The sequence below is a fragment of the Gossypium hirsutum genome, chromosome D02 (assembly GCF_007990345.1).
Source record: "Gossypium hirsutum isolate 1008001.06 chromosome D02, Gossypium_hirsutum_v2.1, whole genome shotgun sequence".
NCBI lineage: Eukaryota > Viridiplantae > Streptophyta > Magnoliopsida > Malvales > Malvaceae > Gossypium > Gossypium hirsutum.
Window position 1 is genome coordinate 50,575,930 of NC_053438.1, and position 20,680 is coordinate 50,596,609.

General features: G+C 33.9%; 3 protein-coding genes across 8 annotated transcripts; 2 read left to right on the plus strand and 1 right to left on the minus strand.

Moving 5' to 3' along the window:
* Positions 1-5,675: 5,675 nt before the first annotated feature.
* On the plus strand, positions 5,676-10,574 carry LOC107909955 (65-kDa microtubule-associated protein 6). Of its 3 annotated transcripts, none has more exons than XM_016837666.2 (12): positions 5,676-6,448; positions 7,307-7,510; positions 7,597-7,863; positions 8,094-8,309; positions 8,389-8,544; positions 8,619-8,778; positions 8,887-9,047; positions 9,193-9,280; positions 9,359-9,432; positions 9,526-9,600; positions 9,836-10,197; positions 10,275-10,574. In XM_016837666.2, exons 1-11 carry the CDS (start codon positions 6,371-6,373, stop codon positions 10,175-10,177), a joined length of 1,821 nt encoding a protein of 606 aa, XP_016693155.2. In that variant the 5' UTR covers positions 5,676-6,370; the 3' UTR covers positions 10,178-10,197; positions 10,275-10,574. The 3 variants fall into 3 exon arrangements, with proteins under 3 accessions (XP_016693155.2, XP_016693158.2, XP_016693159.2); XM_016837669.2 differs by having other exon boundaries at positions 8,887-9,038; XM_016837670.2 differs by lacking the exon at positions 5,676-6,448 and adding an exon at positions 6,695-6,765.
* Positions 10,575-10,727: 153 nt separating this feature from the next.
* LOC107909957 (putative clathrin assembly protein At1g25240) lies at positions 10,728-13,236 on the plus strand. 2 transcript variants are annotated; one of them, XM_016837672.2, is made up of 3 exons: positions 10,728-12,193; positions 12,555-12,642; positions 12,732-13,236. In XM_016837672.2, exons 1-2 carry the CDS (start codon positions 11,119-11,121, stop codon positions 12,629-12,631), a joined length of 1,152 nt encoding a protein of 383 aa, XP_016693161.2. In that variant the 5' UTR covers positions 10,728-11,118; the 3' UTR covers positions 12,632-12,642; positions 12,732-13,236. The 2 variants fall into 2 exon arrangements, with proteins under 2 accessions (XP_016693161.2, XP_016693160.2); XM_016837671.2 differs by having other exon boundaries at positions 12,555-13,236.
* Positions 13,237-17,992: 4,756 nt separating this feature from the next.
* Positions 17,993-20,065, minus strand: LOC107909954 (protein BASIC PENTACYSTEINE2). 3 transcript variants are annotated; one of them, XM_041089369.1, is made up of 3 exons: positions 19,999-20,065; positions 19,802-19,865; positions 17,993-19,077 (listed from the first exon to the last, which is right to left on the minus strand). In XM_041089369.1, exon 3 carries the CDS (start codon positions 19,068-19,070, stop codon positions 18,228-18,230), a length of 843 nt encoding a protein of 280 aa, XP_040945303.1. In that variant the 5' UTR covers positions 19,071-19,077; positions 19,802-19,865; positions 19,999-20,065; the 3' UTR covers positions 17,993-18,227. The 3 variants fall into 3 exon arrangements, with proteins under 3 accessions (XP_040945303.1, XP_016693152.2, XP_016693154.2); XM_016837663.2 differs by having other exon boundaries at positions 19,802-20,014; XM_016837665.2 differs by lacking the exons at positions 19,802-19,865; positions 19,999-20,065 and adding an exon at positions 19,232-19,793.
* Positions 20,066-20,680: the final 615 nt, after the last annotated feature.

The following is a 20,680-nucleotide window of genomic DNA, read 5'->3' on the forward strand; positions in this document are numbered from 1 at the left end:
GAGAATTAAGTGCTGTTGAGTATGACTCCTATTTCAGTCAAATTTGAGAAATAATCTTCCAATTAAACTCTATTTATTTGTTTCAATCAAACTCTAATTAGTTTAGATTATTTTATTATTATTTGACCTATGAATTTAACCTATAAATAGGCTCTTTTACAACCTTAGAAAATCACACACATTAGAGATTAGAACTCATAACACATTTAGAGAATTTTGTGTTTACATTTTGAAGGTTCTTTATTTTCAGGTTTTCAGGGTTTAGTTTTTATCTCCATATTTTGTATTTTTCGTTCTTTTGCCATTATAGTAAAATTATCTTTGCCTGTGATTTTTTTATCCTCTTTGAAGGAGTTTTTCTACGTTAAATTTGTTTGTTCAATATTTCAATTTCTTCCATTATTTTTACTTGTTGCTTAATCGGGTCGATCCTCAACAAGTGGTATCAGAGCTAGTTTAATTTTTGTAGACCAGCCCGTTCAAAGATGGCAGCAACAAGATTTAAAATTGAGAAGTTCAATGGTTTCATAAATTTCAATCTATGGCAAGTTCGAATGATGACAATTCTAGCTCAAACTGGCCTGAAAAAGGTTGTTATCGAGAAAAAGCTTAAGAATCTAAATCAAACAGAATGTGAATAGCTTTATGAAAATGTCTTGTCTGCAATCCAGTTGTGCCTCACGAATACGGTATTGCAAGAGGTATTGATGGAGAAGACCTTATCTGCCTTGTAGAAAAAGTTAAAAACTCTTTATGCGATTAAGTCTCTGGCTAACCGTTTAGTGTTAAAACAACGTCTATTTATGTTTTGCATGAATGAAGGTGAGCTTCTTAGAGATCACATAAGTCAATTCATTACTCTTTTAAATGATTTAAAGAACATTGAGGTTCAGATTAACGATGAAGATCAAGCTATGCTATTATTGTGCTCTTTACCCCATTCATACAAGTCTTTCAGGGAGACATTGATTTATGGCAGAGAAAAACTCTCGTTCAAAGATGTGAAGGGTCATTTGTTGAGTAGAGACAAACTCAACAATAAGTTTGACTCGGATAGCAAGGCAGATAGGCAAGCTTCCGTTCTGGTAGCATCAAAGAAGCAAGACAAAAAGTGTCGCTATTGTAAAAAGTTAGGTCATGTCAAAGCAGATTGTTATAAACTGTGAAATAAAAGAGCTGCTAAGAGTAACGAGAAAGATGTAGCTGGTGCTAATTTGGCCGATGAAAGCAGTGATGGTTTCGTGTTAATGTCAACGAACGATAACTCCAAGCTTACGTCCGAGTGGATCCTAGATTCGAATACTCTTTTCACATATGTCCCAATTGAGAATGATTTTCTACATACAGTTCAGTTGAAGGTGGAGTTGTGCGTATGAGAAACGATTCATCTAGTAAGGTAATTGGTATTGGTACTGCTAAAATTAGGATGCACGGTGGGACGATTAGGACACTTTTAGATGTCAGGTATGTATTTGATTTATGAAAGAATCTCGTCTTATTGAGTATTTTAGTCTCAAAAGGATGCAGAATCAACATCGAATCGAAAGGTATTAAGGTATCTTGTGGAGCTCTCGTTTTGTTAAAAGGTAAAAGGATTGACAGTCTTTATATTCTGGAATGTTCTACAGTGACTGGTGAAATCGGACGTCCCTCGTCCGTTACAGAGTCGAAGTCAACTCGTTTGGAGTAGAAGCAACTTGGTCATAAGAGGGAAAAAGGTATGACTGTTTCATGGAAGAGAGGTTCTCGTTGTGGAAATATGAGTCAAGGTGGAGATTTGTTAAGTATGACTCCTATTTCAGTCAAATTTGAGAAATAATCTTCCAATTAAACTTTGTTTAATTGTTTCAATCAAACTCTGATTAGTCAGATTATTTTATTATTATTTGACCTATGAATTTAACCTATAAATAGGCTCTTTTACAACATTAGAAAATCACACCCATTAGAGATTAGAACTCATAACACATTTAGAGAATTTTGTGTTTTCGTTTTGAGGGTTCTTTATTTTTAAGTTTTCGGGGTTTAATTTTTATCTCCATCTTTTGTACTCTTTGTTCTTTTGCCATTATAGTAAAATTATCTTTACCCGTGGTTTTTTATCCTCTTTGGAGGAGTTTTTCCACGTTAAATTTGTGTGTTCAATTTCTCAATTTCTTCCGCTATTTTTTACTTCTTGCTTAATCGGGTCGATCCCCAACAAGTTCTTAATCGGTGCTTGTGAGAAACATTATTGTATGAGTGCATATTGATAGTAAATCCTTTTTTTGTTGTGGTTTTACTTATTGAATTCACATGAGTGAATTTAGTGGTGAGAGTATCATTCTTCAATGTGCAAATGTGAGGAAATTGTCACGAGTGTGTGATAAATTAGGATAACTTGTTGTAAGTGTTGAAGATACTAGATATTTTTCACTAAGCCAAACTTCACAGATATAGGGAAACCAAACAACGTAAACAACTTCTCGGTGTTCTGTTTGTTTACTGTTTTACTTTCAATGATAAATGAGTGCCTACTCCCTTATCACTTCATAGCGTGTAGCTTTTATCCCAGTAGCCTTTTAAAAGCTTTAATTTTTTTTTTTCATAAAATCAATTTATTTTCTAAAAATAATTTTCCAGCTACTAATTTTAATGAAATAACTATAGTGGAAGCCAAAAATAAGGAGAACCACGCTCCTACTCACTGTTCCAAAAGAAAAACAAGAAATCGTACGAATGTCTCCCCCACCCAACAACCAGGCTTGCTGTTTATGTAGGTACACAATTAGAGGCGTAGGGAACCGCAAGGTAAAACAAAAAAACCCTTTATTTTTGTCTAAAATTTTTTATTCAACCTTGAATATATAGATATATTTGGCTTTGATCTGATCTAATAAATTTTTTTCCTAATGAATACAATCTCGATTGCAATTGGATTATACAAATTCAAGTTTCACCTTTTGTGATTTCAATTTCAATAATGTTGTTATATTGGTTTTATTTGGATTAGTAAATGTGTATCTCAAGAAATGTTTTATTTTAATAAAAGTACTACTCATTTAGCCAAAAACATGTACAACAAACATGTTTAATCATATCTGAAAGTATGATATTATGTTTCTATTAAACTTATTATGTCCATATTTTATTATGCGTATGATACCAAAATTACGGATGCTAGTTATAGCATGTAGGGCATTGTCCTTTGATGAAGTAGGAAATTTCATGAGAAAATATTCCAAAGTAAATCCTGAATGGAATTGTTTGTTGTTTCATATTTCTTACTACTGAGCTTGCGATGAATGGGTCAGATTCTTATCCAAATTTTCTTTGAGGACAAACTTGCTCTTTTAGTTGGGTCCAATCAACCCCTTTGCTTTCTCCCATCCTAATGTCTTTTATATACATATATACATTATCACCCAAAAAGCCAATGTCATCATACATTAACAACTTTGGGTACTTAAAAGACAGCACCAAATTATATTAATTTCTCACTTAAATCTTAATAATCAATGAATAATTGTTGCATAATCTCAATGTATGAATTAAGCAATCCAATTTGGACAACACATGCTTAAATGAACCTTAAATCTTGGTGAAGGAAAAATATACATACACAGTTAAAATTTCATATCAAAACATTGTTAAATGTGTTCTTTCCTTTTTTTACACTTTAATGATGATACTAATAATTCTCTTCTTTTAAGCTAAAGTGCTAATTTAGAAAGAAAGAAAGCAACTATATTTATTTAATAATCCATCACAACATACTTTTCTTTTAGTAGTTTGTATGAAGGATTGAAAGTGTTAGATGCTTACTTGCTTTAGGTTTTATTATTTTTCATCATTGAATGGAGAAATAATAGGGCAACTAAGCTGGAAGTGGGACATTAAGAATTTTAGATAAATTTCTTAATCACCTAATTAAGATTCTCTTTTTTTTTTTTATAATTTTTTATCAAAAAGATTGTCGGGTTTGAATCTCAAATTTTATTTCAATACTAAGTAATGTAAATCATTTTTTTTATTAGTTAAATTGTATACTATAATAATTTATTTATTTAATTTAATTTAATTTAATTTATACTAGAACATTAATAAAACATAATTTATTATGCATATCATAATTTAATTTAAAAGTAACATGGTTTTTAACTTAAATAGAGTAGTGGACGGATTTTTGCCCACCCCAATCCTAACTAGAACCTTGATGAATCCAACCCGACACAAACTCTTAAAAACAAAATTTGCTCGAACTTGAAATTTAATAGGAGACGCGACCCGACCCGACCCAATCCAAATTTAATTTAATTATTTTATATCATTTTAAAGCAAATAAATTGCATTTTTTAAAATTATATTATTTCTTTTAAGAAAATAAGATTATTTTTTTGAATTTAGACTTAAAACATAATATATATTTATTTATTGAAAGAAAAAACTAAATTTATATATCAAATGGTATTTTTATAAATACATTGAGGTGGGGCAAAGTAAATTTACCACATGTTTGAACCCGATTTTTGAAAGAAAAGAAAATTAAACTTTAACAAATAGGATTTAGTTGGAAGTGTCAGAATTGAGTTTTTTCATCATTCCTACCTTGTTTATTTAAAAAAAGAAAAGAAAAGAAAAGGTGACATGTCATTTTTAAAGTTATTAAACATGTAGTGTTGATCAAATATCTAAAACTGGTGAAATTTAATGAAGTTATTAAAAAGTGAAGAATTGAGTGTGAAATTATATATATTACAAGAAAGTAATAAAAGTTGTTAGGGACAATTAGACCCACCCGCCCCCCCATACCGTCCCTGTCGTAGAGGGTCAATCGCCCTGTATTTTCTCCAGGGCCAGCTATTTTTTTGTCTTTGTCTTCCTCTCCCGGCTTAAACTTAATCCATTCAATGGTGAAGTGGAGATTTAAAAAAAAATTGAATTATTGTCCTTAATTATATTAAGATTAGTTAGTTGTTCTTTGGAATTAAATATTGGTAGCACCAAACAGAAAATAAATATATGATTATTGGGATAAAATGATGTTATTAATGTTGGCAGATGATAGGTCAATCAAACATACCAATCATATATTATTATTATAATGCCTTTCCCATTTTAATTAAACAATAAAAAAACCCATACAAATTAGCCGCAAGCAGGACATCAATGTTAAAAATACTTGAAAGTAATAAAGTAAACCAAACCCCAACCTACTTGTACCTATCAAGTGCCAACCAAAGTACATAGTCATAACCACAAACAATTCCATTTCTGTAATTTGGGCAATTATCAGTTAAGCCTTTCTCTTTTCAACTTTAATTTATATTGGAAATGTCTTATTTTCTAATTATAATTATTATTAAAACTGATGTATTCGTAAATTACGATGGACTTAAAATACTATTTTCTTTTAAAAAATAATACAAAATTAATAAATGCATCATAAACCTTGGAATACCTACAGAAGAGAAAGAGTCGGTCGTCACAGAAGAAATATATAAAGTATATGCGAGACATCCCACGCGCCAGCCTTATTTTAAACCCCAAAACCCACTTTTTATTGGGATGTGTTATTCACGCTCAGGGATGAGTGATGCAGGAAGCATAGATCGCCCATCGGTTCCTTCCTCCTACTATTTTCCAAACAAAATAATTCAATTATTTAATATTTGGGAAAAAAAAAAGATTGGATTTTTGTTTCAGTGTACTTTATTTTTTTTTTCAACTCAAAGAGTGTTTAACAGTTTCAGGACCCAAAACCCAAGAAAAAGAAGAGAGAGAAAAAAAAAACCAGATCTTTTATTCTTCTTCTTCTCTTCTTCTTTGATAATCTGTTTCAAGTTTTAACCTACTAGTAGTACGACATTGGCATTTTAGACAAACCCTTGAGATTTTAAGCAAAAACCTTTTTTTTGTATCTCACTTTTAAAAGCTTAAGAATTCCTTTCTTTATTACCAATCATTATTGTCTCTGTCTTCTCTTATCTTCAAAAATTTTGAGGAAGAACCAAAAAATAAAAATAAAGGAACAAAACTTTACCTTTATCATCTTCTGTTTACAGATCCTTTTTGGTGGGTGTTGTTAATGTTTTTGCATTTTCCTTAAGAGAGAAAAAAAAAGTTTGGTGAAAGAAACAATTTATTTAGAAACAGCGTTTGTTGGGGGTGAAGCTTTTCAGATCTGAAAGAAGGCCAAGGTTGTTTGTTTCAAAGCAATGTCTCTTTTGACTTTTCATGTCTACTCATTTCCCTCTCACTTTCCTTCCTTTTGAGTTTCCTTTCTTCAACTTTGGTTCTGGGAACCAGCTAAAGAGTGTTTCTTTTTCCAACTTGGGCTTCACTTTTAAATTTTGGTTTTGAATCATTGGGGAGAGAAGGATCTGTGAAAATGTTGGCCTTTGAAAGTCCTTTAGCCACCAGTGCTCATGCAAGCACAAGCTGCAATGTATTGCTCAGAGAACTTCAGGTCCTCTTTGCCCTCTCTCTATCTTCTTAATTATTACCTTCAAATTATTTGAGTTTCTTCTTCCTAGTAAACACTGGTCTTTTTATGTTGGGAAGAAAGAAGTGAAAATGGGTTGTCTTGTTTCTTGTTTTGAAATTGCTTTACATGATGGGTGTTTGACAAAGTTAATGCCTTTGTTAAAAGTTAAAAGCATTTATTGTTTCCTGTTTATTTAACTCGTGTATCATAATGAGTCTAGTGATAGCTACGAATTCAAGGTCCTTTTGAGTTTCTGAAGAGAAAAATGACCTTCAATTTTCTGCTTTAAGGCTACAAAGGTGTTACTGTGCTACTGATCTGTTCACTGAAATTATTATTTTTTAATTTGAGTACACTGCCATGGTCTTTTGTAAAGCAAGGATCTTTTAATGGTTTTCTAAATGGTTTCTTTCAAGGGGTTGTTTGAATTTCTTAATTTAATGAAGAATTTATCGTTGCTAGTTTGAATTTTCTTTTTTCACTCCCTTTGTTTCTAAAAGTTTAGCATACTACGGTCTCATAGAGCATTAATCTTTGCTTTTGATGTTTGTATTTCAGTAGAATAACTCGATGGAATTTGTTGATTAATTAGCTTTTTCTTTAAGCATGCATAAATGCATATATACCTAACTTTGTGGAAATAAGTTGTGCAAATGATAAGGTATGATTCTGTTGAGGATTGTGATTATTTTTGTCATTGGTTCACTGTTTTCATTCTCTTAAGTTTCTTGTTAATTAATTCACGTGCAAGCTGATAAGATTCTGAATCTCAATTCTGAAAAAGAATCCGATGCACGTTTCAACTCTTTAAAAAATTTTTTCATTTTTTCCTGAGAGCAGCAAATATGGAGCGACATCGGTGAAAGTGAAGCTGATAAAGACCGGATGCTATTGGAATTGGAGAGGGAATGCTTAGAAGTATACCGCCGGAAGGTCGAGGAAGCTGCCAATGCCAAGGCACGTCTACATCAATCTGTTGCAGCCAGGGAAGCTGAGGTTGCAACACTTATGGCAGCTCTTGGAGAGCTCAATCTACATTCACCGGTATCTGGCATTGGATTATCTTGCCATTTCATAATTTCGTTTATGGTATTGCTTTGCTAATTTTGTTTCTAATTTCTTACTCACAGATTCAAAAAGAGAAGAAGATGGCACCATTAAAAGAAAAACTTGCTTCTATATCTCCACTGCTTGAGGATCTTAGGACGAAGAAAGAAGAAAGAAGAAAGCAATTTGCAGATATAAAGAATCAAATTGAAAAGATCAGTGGAGAAATTTCCGGTTACAACTATCCAAATGATACCATGATTAGCTGTTTAACTCTTGAAGACCAAGACTTGTCGCTAAGAAGGCTTACGGAATTTCATACTCGTCTTCAAACTCTTCAGAAGGAGAAGGTATGGATTTTACTGTAAAAAACATTATGCAAATAAATCATTATACCTATATCCTTTATGCATAACATCCAGGAGAAGATATGGGCGCTATACATAGCTGATATTGGGTGCAAGGTTCATATGCTTTTTGGGATCATAACTTTGAACTTAATTCTTTGAATGGATTTGAATAAAATCTTTAAAATTCATTCTAGATTTTGAAGATATAAGCATTTCCTTTTCCTTTGCAGTCTGATCGCCTTCATAAGGTTTTGGAATACGTAAATGAGGTTCATTTGCTTTGTGGGGTACTAGGGTTGGATTTTGCCCAGACCGTAAGTGATGTGCATCCGAGCTTGCAAAGGGCTAACCAGGAACAATCAACGAATATTAGCAATGGTACATTTGAAGGCTTAGAGCAGACCATTAACAAGCTTAAAACTGAAAGAAGAATTCGAATGCAGAAGGTATTCCATACCCCTCCATAGCTTTCATTTGATTTTTCTTGTGAAAATTTTGAATCCAAACCCTGTTTTCGAAATGCAGTTGAAGGATATTGCAGGTCAACTATTTGAACTCTGGAATTTGATGGATTCACCTCAAGCTGAGAAGAATGTTTTTTCAAGGGCCACTTCTATTCTTAGGTTATCGGAACCTGAAGTTACTGAACCTGGTGTTCTTTCAACTGAGATGATTGAGCAGGTTTGAGCTACACCAATCTGGTTTTTTCCTAATTACTGGAATATCTGTGCTCAAACTTTTGGTATTTTCGACAGGCATCAGCAGAAGTGGAAAGGCTCACCAAATTGAAAGCTGGCAGAATGAAAGAACTCGTCTTGAAAAGGAGATCGGAGTTGGAAGATATTTGCAGAATGACTCATATTAAACCTGATGCTAGTACTTCTGTTGAGAAATCTAATGCATTGATTGATTCTGGTATTTATCTTGTGTTTCCTTGCCACAGTGTCTTGCTGTTAGACAAACTGTTATTCATTCTATTTTCAGCTGACATGGTTAATGATGCATATTGCTAATGCTGTTCAGGTCTAGTAGACCCTTCTGAACTCTTAGCAAATATTGAAGCACAGATAACTAAAGTTAAAGATGAAGCTCTGAGTCGAAAAGATATAATGGATAGAATAGATCGATGGCTTTTGGCTTGTGAAGAAGAAAATTGGCTGGAAGACTACAATCAAGTAAGCATTGTGTGTATCTCATGTGTTTTCCCTGTCTTAGTTTCTCTCTTCAATATTGCTTGTGTACTATTCCGTGAGTCAAAATAAATACATCTGATTCACCTTGTCTATAAAATTTTAATTCATTAGTTGTTAACTTCATTTTGAATCTCAGGATGAAAACCGGTACAATGCAGGGAGAGGTGCACATATTAACCTTAAGCGTGCAGAAAAAGCTCGAATAACAGTAACCAAAATTCCGGGTATTTACTCTTCTTATTCATCCAACTCTCTGATGGATATGTTTGTATTGTTGAGCTAAATAATGGTACCCTTTGCAGCAATTGTGGATAATCTGATCAACAGAACGTTAGCTTGGGAAGAAGAAAAAAGGGCATTGTTTCTATATGATGGGGTCAGTAGTTCTGTAAACTTGCACAATCATTGTCGTTTGGAATTGTTTCTGAATAAGCTTGTTCCTAAACATGACATACTTGTATGCATATAGGAGCGACTGGTGTCGATACTGGAGGACTACAAGCTGACAAGGAAACAAAGAGAGGAGGAAAAGAAGAGATGCAGGGTAATTTTAATATGTTTTTTGCTTCTGCAAATATTATTGCCGAGTTATCTGAACCTTTTAGCCCTTTGGTACCTTGTCCATTTTCCTTTCTTTTCTCATCTCCTTTTCAACTTGCTTAAAGCGACTTTTTATATGATGAATGGCATTTCCAAGCAGGCCATATATTGAATGTGTGCATTGATCTCTACGACTTATACATGCATAAAAACAATATCTTTTCTATTCCATTTTGCAGGACCAAAAGAAGATTCAAGATCTGCTCCTGACAGAGAGAGAAGCCATTTATGGGTCAAAACCTAGTCCAAGGAAAAGTAACAGCTTCAGAAAGACAAATGGTTATCGAGCAAATGGAAATGGATCCATGACTCCCAGTACACCTCGTCGGAACTCGGTGGGTGGAGCAACTCCCGAGCTACTTACACCACGTTCATATTTGGGGCGTCAAAATGGCTACTTCAAGGAAATGAGAAGGTTGTCTACAGCACCTATAAACTTTGTGGCCATATCAAAGGAAGATACAGTATCTACATACACTTCAGTATGTGATTCGGAGCTCGGGTCTCCACCACATAGCTGAAGTTTAGAAATCCAGAAGTGGTATGTTTTGCCTACGCCATTGAACCTCTTCTGTTAATGTTGTTCACACGCTTAAAACAATTTTTGTTCAATCACAGGAAGAGGATAGGATCATATAGTTGCAATAAGTGTAGACTGGATTAATAGCAGCAGAACCGTGTGTTGTGAATATACGAAAGAAAGGGTATGGATAGATTAGTGTACGGATTGTGAATTGGTAGGAGTCGGACAGGTGACTGACTTTTGTGGGTGTTCGCATGGAAATGATGTTATTTGCCATTGCGGAGAGGGAGAAAAGAAGAAACCAGTTTGAAAATTGTGTTTAACTTGTTTTTGTGTGGTGTTACATGTACTGATAATATTGATAGTAGTAGTATTACTGGATTTTTTTGCTTGAATGTACGTGTACATGCTTGAATGTATGTTTGCAATGTATATACATGTACTCTAGTATGATCATCATTATATTATCATCCATGTTTGTTCAAAATTTCTTATGTCAAGTAAGCATTTTTAACACCACTTCACCAATTTCATAATTCATGTATACACAGTTGAAATTTAACTTCCTTTTTTTTTTTTTTGTACAACACCGAGTTTAGCAAGTTCCAACCAGATAATTCACATGCAAGTGATTTTTATTTTTATTTTTTAACATCTAATCATAGTCTATGAAATTAGCCATTTGTTCCCAAAATAGAAATGCGTAAAGAGAAACAACTATAAACTTGTCCGAAGATATATGCTAACAAATGGCAAATACAGGCAGACATGGCTAAATCACAGCTTAGTTTTCTATCCAGTCGTAGGCCGTCGGTTTTGGGTTTGTTGAAGCAAAATTTTGTATTAAGAAAAAAACAAAAACAAAAAGAGGGGCTTCAGGACCACCTCTGACAAACCCGCTGCTTTGTAAGGGCGACGGAGGGTTGAGGTCGAAGAAACATGAAGCTATGGAAGAGGGCCGTTGGTGCTGTCAAAGATAAGAACAGCATAGTGGTGGTCTATATTTCCAGAAGGAATTCCTTTAGGAACCCTGAACTTGAGGCTGCCATTATAAAGGCCACAAGTCACGATGAATTACACATTGATAAAAGGAGTGCGCAGGTTGTGTTTTCGTGGATTCGAGCGTCGCCCGTTAGCCTAGGTCCTCTTATATGGGCCTTGTCTAGGAGGATGGAGAAGACTCGGAGTTGGGTGGTGGCCATTAAAGGGTTGATGCTCATGCATGGCATTTTCCATTGTAAGGCACCAGTGGTTCAAATGATGCAGCGTTTACCCTTTGATCTTTCCACTTTCAGCGATGGACATTCCAAGCCCAGCAAAACCTGGGGTTTCAATAGTATCATCCGTGAGTACTTTGCGTTTCTAGATCAAAGAGCTGCCATTTTTTTAGAGCAAGATAATCAGAACAACAACAACAAAGTCGAGGAGCGTTTGTTGTTGGTGCAACAGCTTTTGAAATTGGAGAAATGGCAATCTTTGCTTGATTTGTTGCTTCAAATTAGGCCTCGAGCGGAGAATATGAAGGTTAGGCTGATTATGGAAGCCATGGATTGTGTGATCATTGAGATATACGATGTTTACGGTATAATCTGCAACGAGATTGCCAAGATTTTGTTGAAAATATATTCCGTAAGCAAACATGAAGCGGCAATGGCGCTTAGGGTTCTTCAAAAGGCAATGAAACAGAGTGAAGAGCTTTCTCTCTTCTTCGAGTTCTGCAAGGAATATGGCGTCCTAAACGCCACCGAACTCCCCACCGTTACTCGGATCCCTGATGAAGACGTTGAAGAACTTGAGAGGATAATGAATGGGGTTTCAGTTCCAGAGAAGACGATCAATTACAAGGAGGGTTTCGAGGAAATGAACCAAATGGAAATGACAGCAGTTGTGGAAGAATACACAAGGGGAACTTTGAGGACGATAATTACAGACAAATGGGTGGTTTTCGAGGAAAACGATGAACAACAGTATGGTTTCTCTAATGAAACCAAAATAGTAGCAGAAGATGATGCTGGTAAAGATCATCTACTACTACCTCTTGTACCCATTAACAATTTACCTGTTTATAATCCTTATGAGCTACCAGATTTAATTAGCTTTTAGCAGTTGGAACATTCCTTCATTTGGTTTCTAGCTTTGATCTCAACAACATTCAATCAATTCTTTTTGGATTACTTTATTATAAAGAAAAAAAGGGGTTAGATCCGGATTGTTCCTTCTCTATATTTGTCCCCATTTGATATCATTCTCTCAACTTCCCCATTATCTGTGATGTTTTTGGATAGTAGTACTAGGGGGGATTCACCGTAAGCTTAAGGTGTGTTCCATATGACATTGAATTTTTTTTTTAAATCGTAATCTTATCTATATAATAGATGGATCAACAGAGAAAAAGTCACAACCACAAGTTGGTGGTGAAACCGGTAGCCAACCGACGGCCATCAACAATTAAATCACTGATAAGTTATCTTTCTTCAGCTGTTAATGATAATTTATAGATAATTGCTAAGCAATCCCCTTCTAAAACAATATCCCTTAACCCCATGTCATAGGGAGCGAAAAGTCGCCTGAGCTTTCGCCACAAAGGGAGATTTGATGTGAGCAGCGCATTCAACGCAAGCCCCCATGCACATACTTTGGGCATCTCTAATCAGAATCTCCAGCGTAGCATCACCAACTGTGTGGTAGAAACTAGCATAGAAGTTAACCTTGCAAATCCCAGGAGGGTGTGCGACCCAACCCTTTGCACGTCTCGGGTTCCTAAAGGTCAATTCACCTAATTTTCAAGAAAACCCATCAAGGTAGGACTGCACAATTAGATGGCCTGTTTAGGGCTGCTGATGTGGATTTTAATATTGTTTTGTGTTTCAAGTAGTTGCTATTTTTCAGGCATTTTGTTATTTAAGTTTATGTTCATGGCTTAAGCTTAGGACCTTGTTGTTAGTGGGTTGTTAATGGTAAATCGATCTCCTCATTGAACATTGAACGGTAATGTTCCAGAAGAGATATGGTTAGGTAATCCTCCCAATTATTCTAATCTTAGAATTTTTTGTTGTCTTACTTATGCTAAAGTTAGCCAGGGAAAGCTTGAACCAATGGTCGTTAAATGCATCTTTCTGGGATACTCTGTCGGTATAAAATGTTTTAAGTTATGGTGTTCGAAATCCGACAAAATAATTGTTAGCAACGATGTAATGTTTGATGAATCTATCACGTTTTGATTAGAAGAGGACTTTTACTTTTAAAGACATAAAAAATTAGAGTGTCTCGAGCAAGGTGGAGTCAAAAGCCGAAACATGGGACAACGACACAATGAACAAAGGTCTCGTCCCGACGAAGAGTCTGGCGACACAACAAAATTTTGATTCTTGCAAGTTTAAAGCTATTTCAGATCTATTTGGGGTTCCATCCGATCCTCAGGTACCCTCACCATCTCATTTAACTAACTATAAGTTGTCTCATGACAAGAAAAGGCGAGAAATACAACCATCATAGAAATATTGTGAAGGAAACCTAGTGGCTTATGCTCTAAGTGTTGCTGAGAGCATTGATTCAACCGATCCTTCGTGTTATTATAGTGTAGTTCAAGCCTCTGATTCTAGCAAATGGCTCATTGAAATGGAAGAAGAGATGGAATCGCTTCAAAAGAATAAGAGTTGGAGGCTAGTTAAACCACCCATCGGTAAAAGAATCATTAGTTGCGAATGGGTGTTTAAAAAGAAGAAAGGTTCGGGTCCTAATGACACTAGGTACAACGTAAGACTAGTTGCAAATGGCTACAGTCAAGTGGAGGGAGTTGATTTTCATGATGTTTTATCTCTCATTGTGAAACATACGTCTATTCGGACGCTTTTGGCCCTTGTTGCATCAAATAATATTGAGTTAGAACAGCTATATGTAAAGACTATTTTCCTTCACAATGACCTTGAGGAGGACATTTACATGCAACAACAGGAAGGTTTTAGATTTGAAGGTAAAAAAGATCATGTTTGTCTCTTACAAAAGCCTTTGTAGGTTTGAAGCAATCAAGTGGTATAAAAAGTTTGACTCTTTCATGTTAAGTATTGGTTTTTCTTGAAGTAAGTATGAAAGTTGTGTTTATCTACAATGTCTTGATGATGATTCTTTTATATGTTTGTTGCTTTATGTTGATGATATGTTAATTGCGGCTAAAAATCCATCTAAAATTGATCGTCTTAAAATCATGGTCAACTCTAAGTTTGAGATGAAGGATATAGGTGCTACAAAGAAAATTTTGGGATAAAAATTTTGAGAGATAGACATTTCGGGAAATTATTTTTATCGCAACAAAGGTACATCAAGAAGGTCCTTGAACGATTTGAGATGCAAGATGCAAAACTGGTAAGTACTCCTTTAGCTGCACACTTTAAACTCTCAATTTTAGATTCCCCATATAATGAAGAAGATGAAAGGTACATGTCAAAAGTACTTTATTCAAGCATAGTTGGAAGTTTGTGCACTCGTCCCGATATTTCACATGTTAGTGTTGTTAGCTAATACATGACAAATCCTGGTAAGTTACACAGACATGCAATTAAGTGGATTTTCATATATTTACGAAGTACTTCTAACATGTGCTTAGAGTTTGGAAAAATTCAAAAGGGTTTAGTCGGATATGTTAGTTCTGATTATGTAGGAAACTTAGATCGAAGAAGGTCTCTCACAGGTTACCTATTTGATTTTGGGAATTGTGCCATTAGTTGGAAAGTGACACTTCAAGCTACATTGGTTTTGTCGACTACTGAAGTTGAATACATGGCAATTACAGAAGCAGTAAAAGAAGTAATTTGGTTAAGAGGTTTGTACAATGAAATGGTAAGTGAAAAAGGGGCAACTATCGTCTATTGTGATAATCAAAGTGTCATACATCTCACCAAAGATCAAATGCATTACGAGAGAACGAAGCATATAGACGTTCGTTGTCATTTGTTCAAGAGGTGATCATTCAAGGGGATATTCAAATTCTTAAAATTGTCACAAAACACAATCCGGCTAACATGTTGACAAAGAGTCTTCCAGTTTCAAAGTTAGAGCATTGCTTGGACTTGGTAAGTATCTGACAAAGAATCAATTAAGCCCGTAACAGGGCTTGGTAAGGGTGTTGGTTCAAATACAAGTCAAGGTAGAGATTTGTGGGAGAATGTCTCTTATTTTGACCAAAATTTATTTTTGCTTTTCTTTTCATAGTTAAACTCTGTTTTTAGTTTCCCACTTAAACTCTACTTAACCTAGAGTTGTTGTAGTCGTATATGCTATGAATTTCTGCCTATAAATAAGCCTTAGTTACTCTAGGTTTTACACAACAAAAATATTTAGATTGAAAGAATTTTGTTCTTTGTTTCGAAGAGTTTTTCTTATAGGGCTTCAGTTTTCTTTTAATTCTCTCCATCTTTTCTCTCCTTTGTTATAGTGAAATCTCCTTTTGCCCGTGATTTTTTATCCTTTTTTGAGGAGTTTTTCCACGTAAAATTTGTGTGTTCGATCTTTTCTAATCTTATTTTCTTCACTTTGTTCATTGTTTAATCGAGTTTATCCCATATAGATTATAATCATTTTTATAATTTATAAATTAGGTAACAAAAATAATATAAACTTTATAATAAATAATCTTTATAAGAAAAGGTTTTGCAAATTTCCAATAATTTTCATAACACTTCTTATAAATAGTGTAATTTTTTGTCATAAATTTAGAAAGTTATTTTTTTTATAAATAAGTTAGGATAAAAAAACTATAACAATTTTTTATGAATAAGTATATTATTTTTATAATATATAGCAAGAACACATAAATAATATAATTTTTGTTACAACTTTATAAAATACATAATTTTTTAGCATAATAACTTATTTGGTCCTCTAACTTCATAAAAAAAGTCAGTTTAGCCATCAATTTAATTTCTCACTTCTTTTAGCTCTTAAACTTGTATTGTTTATCAAATCACCTTAAAATTGATGGAAAAGTTGATGTCTATTAACTTTATTGACATGATAGCCCATGTGGATGTCCATCAACAATTAATTAATTTTTTAAAATTTTTAAAAATATTTTTATAATTTTTCTACTTTTTAAATAATTTCTAATTTTAAAAAAATAATTTTTTTGAATTTTTAAAAAAATTAATTAATTGCTAACATAACATCCATGTGGCAATCCATGTGGTCAATAAAGTTAATAGAGTCTGTTAACTTTTCCATCTATTTTTGAGTGATTTGATAAATAACGCAAGTATAAGGGCTAAAAGAGGCAGGAAATTAAATGAAGGGCTAAAATGATTTTTTTTTAAAAGCTAGAGAGCCAAATAAGTCATTGTGCCTACTTTTTTATAATATAATTTTTTAGAATTTATAATATAAGAATTTTTGTCATAGTCATATCAAACACTCATACATGTTCATGTTTATAGTATAAATTTTATAACTTTATAAAAATAATTTTTTTAAATTTGATCTTAGTGTAATTACTCCAATTCTCACCCCTCCTAAGAATTGAAAAGTGTAATTAGGGTGCTCCAATTACACCCAATTCGGTGGGATCCACCAATTATAATGGTTATCCAAATATGTCATCATTGTGTAATTACAAGCGATTATACTCAAGTCCAATTATTAGGTGGATTTCCAAAAACTAACTTAAAATTTAATCATGTATGAATGTTTGGAAAATCATAGGGTAATTGGATTTGGATGTAACTACTCCAATTCTCACCCTCCCTCTAAGAATTGTAAAGTGTAATTGGGGTGTTACAATTACGCCAAATTCCTTCAGACCCACTAATTACAATAGTTATACAAACATGCCACTCATGTGTAATTACTATTACAAGTAATTACACATAAATCCATTTATTAGGGGTCTTCCACACAAAAAATCAACATTTAATTTTTGGCATTTAAATTTTTATTTGGGTAAAGTATTTAGATAGTCATTCAAGTTTTAGTGCATTCCTATTTTGGTTATAGGTTTTTTTTTTGTTAATTTAATCACTCCCATTAGACCAGTTGCAACTCCTAGCCACTCCATCATTAAAATGACTTTGGTGGCTAAATATAACAAGTTTAGCCCTTAACATTTTACACATTTTGTCAATTTAGTCTTAATTCTAAAAATTTAACAAATTCGGCACACAATGTTTACACATTATGTCAATTATAAAAAAAAAAAGTTGAAAATAAAATTTCCTTCAAATTTTCATAAACTAAAATAGAATAAAAATAAAAGCATTTTATTTTCATGAGCAGGAACCCTAGAGAACTGGATTGATAATAGTGGAAGCAAAGGTGGTATTGAAAATGTAAGGTCTGTCATGATTAGTTTGGTTACAAAATGTGGAATGGCAGATTTGGTGTTAAAAAGAAGTATGGATGGAAACGTGATTTGGAGAATCTTATGAGCCCTGCCCACACACGCTACCATGCGCCTTGGACCTTTTGCCAAATCAAACTCCACTATCATTTCTAAAACGAAGACGCAGGCAGGCTCCAACTATCAAAATCAGAATCAAAGTTTTTGCATGCATTTTTATACTTCGTGGTGAATCTCTAGTAATAGATTGTTATTAACATTAGCCTGAAATAGGATTGGTGTTATTGTGAGAGTAACAAGAATAATAAGCACTCTAAATTAAGAGATACAAGCACCAAATTTCTTATGATACCAAATGAAACGCAATTTCATGGGGATCGCAAAGTTAAATCAAATCACTTCAAAACAAGTTTTAATTCATTTCAGATTCTCAATCACTACTTCTGATAAATGGTGCTACTAATATCAGTTAAGAAGATAGCCAAGAAGTGCATCATTCAACCGCATCATTCTTCAATAACATTAGCCGAGATTACCCAACAAATGGAAAGCTCATCCACTACTTAATGTGGATGAACAGAATAAACGGATGTCCTTAAGGCATAAATGAAAATCTAAACCGGTTTGATTTTTTAAAACATTATCATGACCCACGAGGCATTGATCCAGATATATACAGGTGAAGCAGACCATATGCAATGGACTCCCACTATCCAATTTAAACCTACCTGATAATGACAAACTTGTTGGTGCCGTGTCTAGCCCAATGAGTCCTCAAATCAATGGGGTTACTGAAATCATAATTTTCAGCAGCAAGTTTCTCCAGGACCTTCTTGAATGCCCCCTGGCTCATTTTCCGGCCAGCTATCCTTGCACCGCGCCTTTTGGTGCTCATTGGCAAAGGGTACATCGATACATTTGTGGTGCAACAGGCAGATTGCCAACCCCCACACCCCCATCGATAACATTGCTGAGCGGTTCCAGTGCACGAGCAAACTGGAATCGAAATGCTGGAAATATCCATGTCATACCCGTTTATTGTAATATCCATACTCTTCTTTGCTGGCTTCACACTAGAATTGGTATTATCCTTGGGCTTCCTAGGCTTTTTGGCCTTGGGAGTCTTAGGGTCACCCCCAACCTGCCTTTTCTTCGATTGAACGCCTTCCTTACTAGCTGGTGGTTCTTCGACCCTACCAATCACACTCTCATCTCTTGTTGAAGCATCAGGAGGAGGAGGAGGCTGCCAAATTGGCATGGAATGAGTAGCCGAAGTTTCTGGAAGAATGTCGTAATTCGGGGCAGTGACAGGAGGCAACATGTTGAAAAGCTTCTCTCTCTGGCTAATCCAAGTATCCCTAACATATTGCATGCGGATAGGAGGTGCCTCAGAGACAATGCAGTCCCTTGGGTGAAAAGCATTGGTAGTAACCATGAGATTGTTGGGGTCACGCCCAGGAATGAAAGGCTTTTTGTCCCGCTCAGCCATTAGATGAAGACCAAGATGTCCTTTAAAAGACGGTTCATAGTAGCCCCAATTACGCATGTTCAACGCATCCTCGTCCATGGAGCTACTACATGTGCTCAAACAACACCAACACAATATATTATGCCGTGATTTGAATGAATTAGTCCATATATCCATTTAAATCCTACTAAACATTCCCATTAGTAACCCATGAGGGCAAAAAATATGTTACATTTCTAAATCAAAATAAAAAAACCCACCTCCCATTGAGCTAAATTTCGAAATGGCAGCCTTCACATTTTCTCAGATCCAAGATACGAAAACCATAGATCTCAATCCATTGTGAACAAAATATAGCAGATATGGAAACAAAATCTAATATTGCAAAGCAGCAGAATAGGAATCTAAAGATACACAACAGAAACATGGAAACTTTCAGATCCAAACTAGTTCCTAATTCCCCACATTTATCCAAGATGCAAATATTGCATGCCTCAAAACCCATAACCAGATCTACTAAATACAGCTATAAAAAAATACCCACCAAAAGTATTTAGAATAAAAAGTTTGGGTTTTTATCGCAGTCTAGGGGCTTTCAAAATGGAAACTTCATAAAATCCCAGATCTCTTTCAAAAAAACAAAAAATCATCTAGCAAAGCTCAAACAAACAAATAAAATAGAAAACAAAAAAAGCAATACATTTAATAGTAAGGACCCATATATTCAAAATTGTTGGAAAGAGAAAGCAGAGAGAGAAAGAGGGAAAAGAAAAAAAAAGAAAGGGAAAGAAAAGAGATAAAATAGAAGTGAGAGGAGAGAGAAAACTTACTTGGGGGTGTAAACGGTTCTTCAGGGTTGTTTTGCCCTTTCTGGAGAGAGAAAGAGAGAGAAACCTGTGAGCAAATAGAGAGGAGAGAGAAACCTGTGAGCAAATAGAACTATGACAGAGAAAGTGAAAGAAAGAGAGAGGAGAGAGAGAAAAGAAAGCCTAAAAAATAGTTAGAAAGTTAAAGGATTGAAAAACACCTAAATATGTGTACCCATGAAAGGGGTCTTATAACAGGGCCTTCTCCTTTTTGAAACTGTCAAATTATATTTATCATCACTAAATTATTAATAAATTTATATTTTAATTATTTATTTTTAAAATATTATTAAATATTATTAAATTTTATAAAAATTATTTTAATTATTAGGCTATTAATTTAAAAAAAAATTAAACCAACAAATTCTAAGTAAGAAATGGAACTATTGAAGAGAAGGAAAAAAATAATTTTCATTGAGTGTGATAAATCATATAACAATAGTTTTTAACAGTCTAGTTACTCAAATGAGAACGGAATAGTAATTCAGTCATTATTTTATAACTTCTTTTAAGTAAATTATCAAAACGTAAATTTCTTAATAATTTAATGATTTTGAGTATTATTTACCATTTTAAAATTACTAGAGTGATTCCTAATCTCTGCTACGGGTGTTTAAAAATAGGTTTTATTCACTATTTAATCTCTAAATTATACTCATTGTTTCAAATTGGCATCTAAAATTTTTTGTCCTATTTTAATATTTGAACTATAGTTACGTTACATTTTTTGGCTCATGTTGTTATTCGTGTTAAGAAATAACAGCCAATCAGAACATGTCATGTGTCCTCATTGATCAGTAACATGATGTTGACCGATTGTTAACCAAATAAAAATTATTTAAA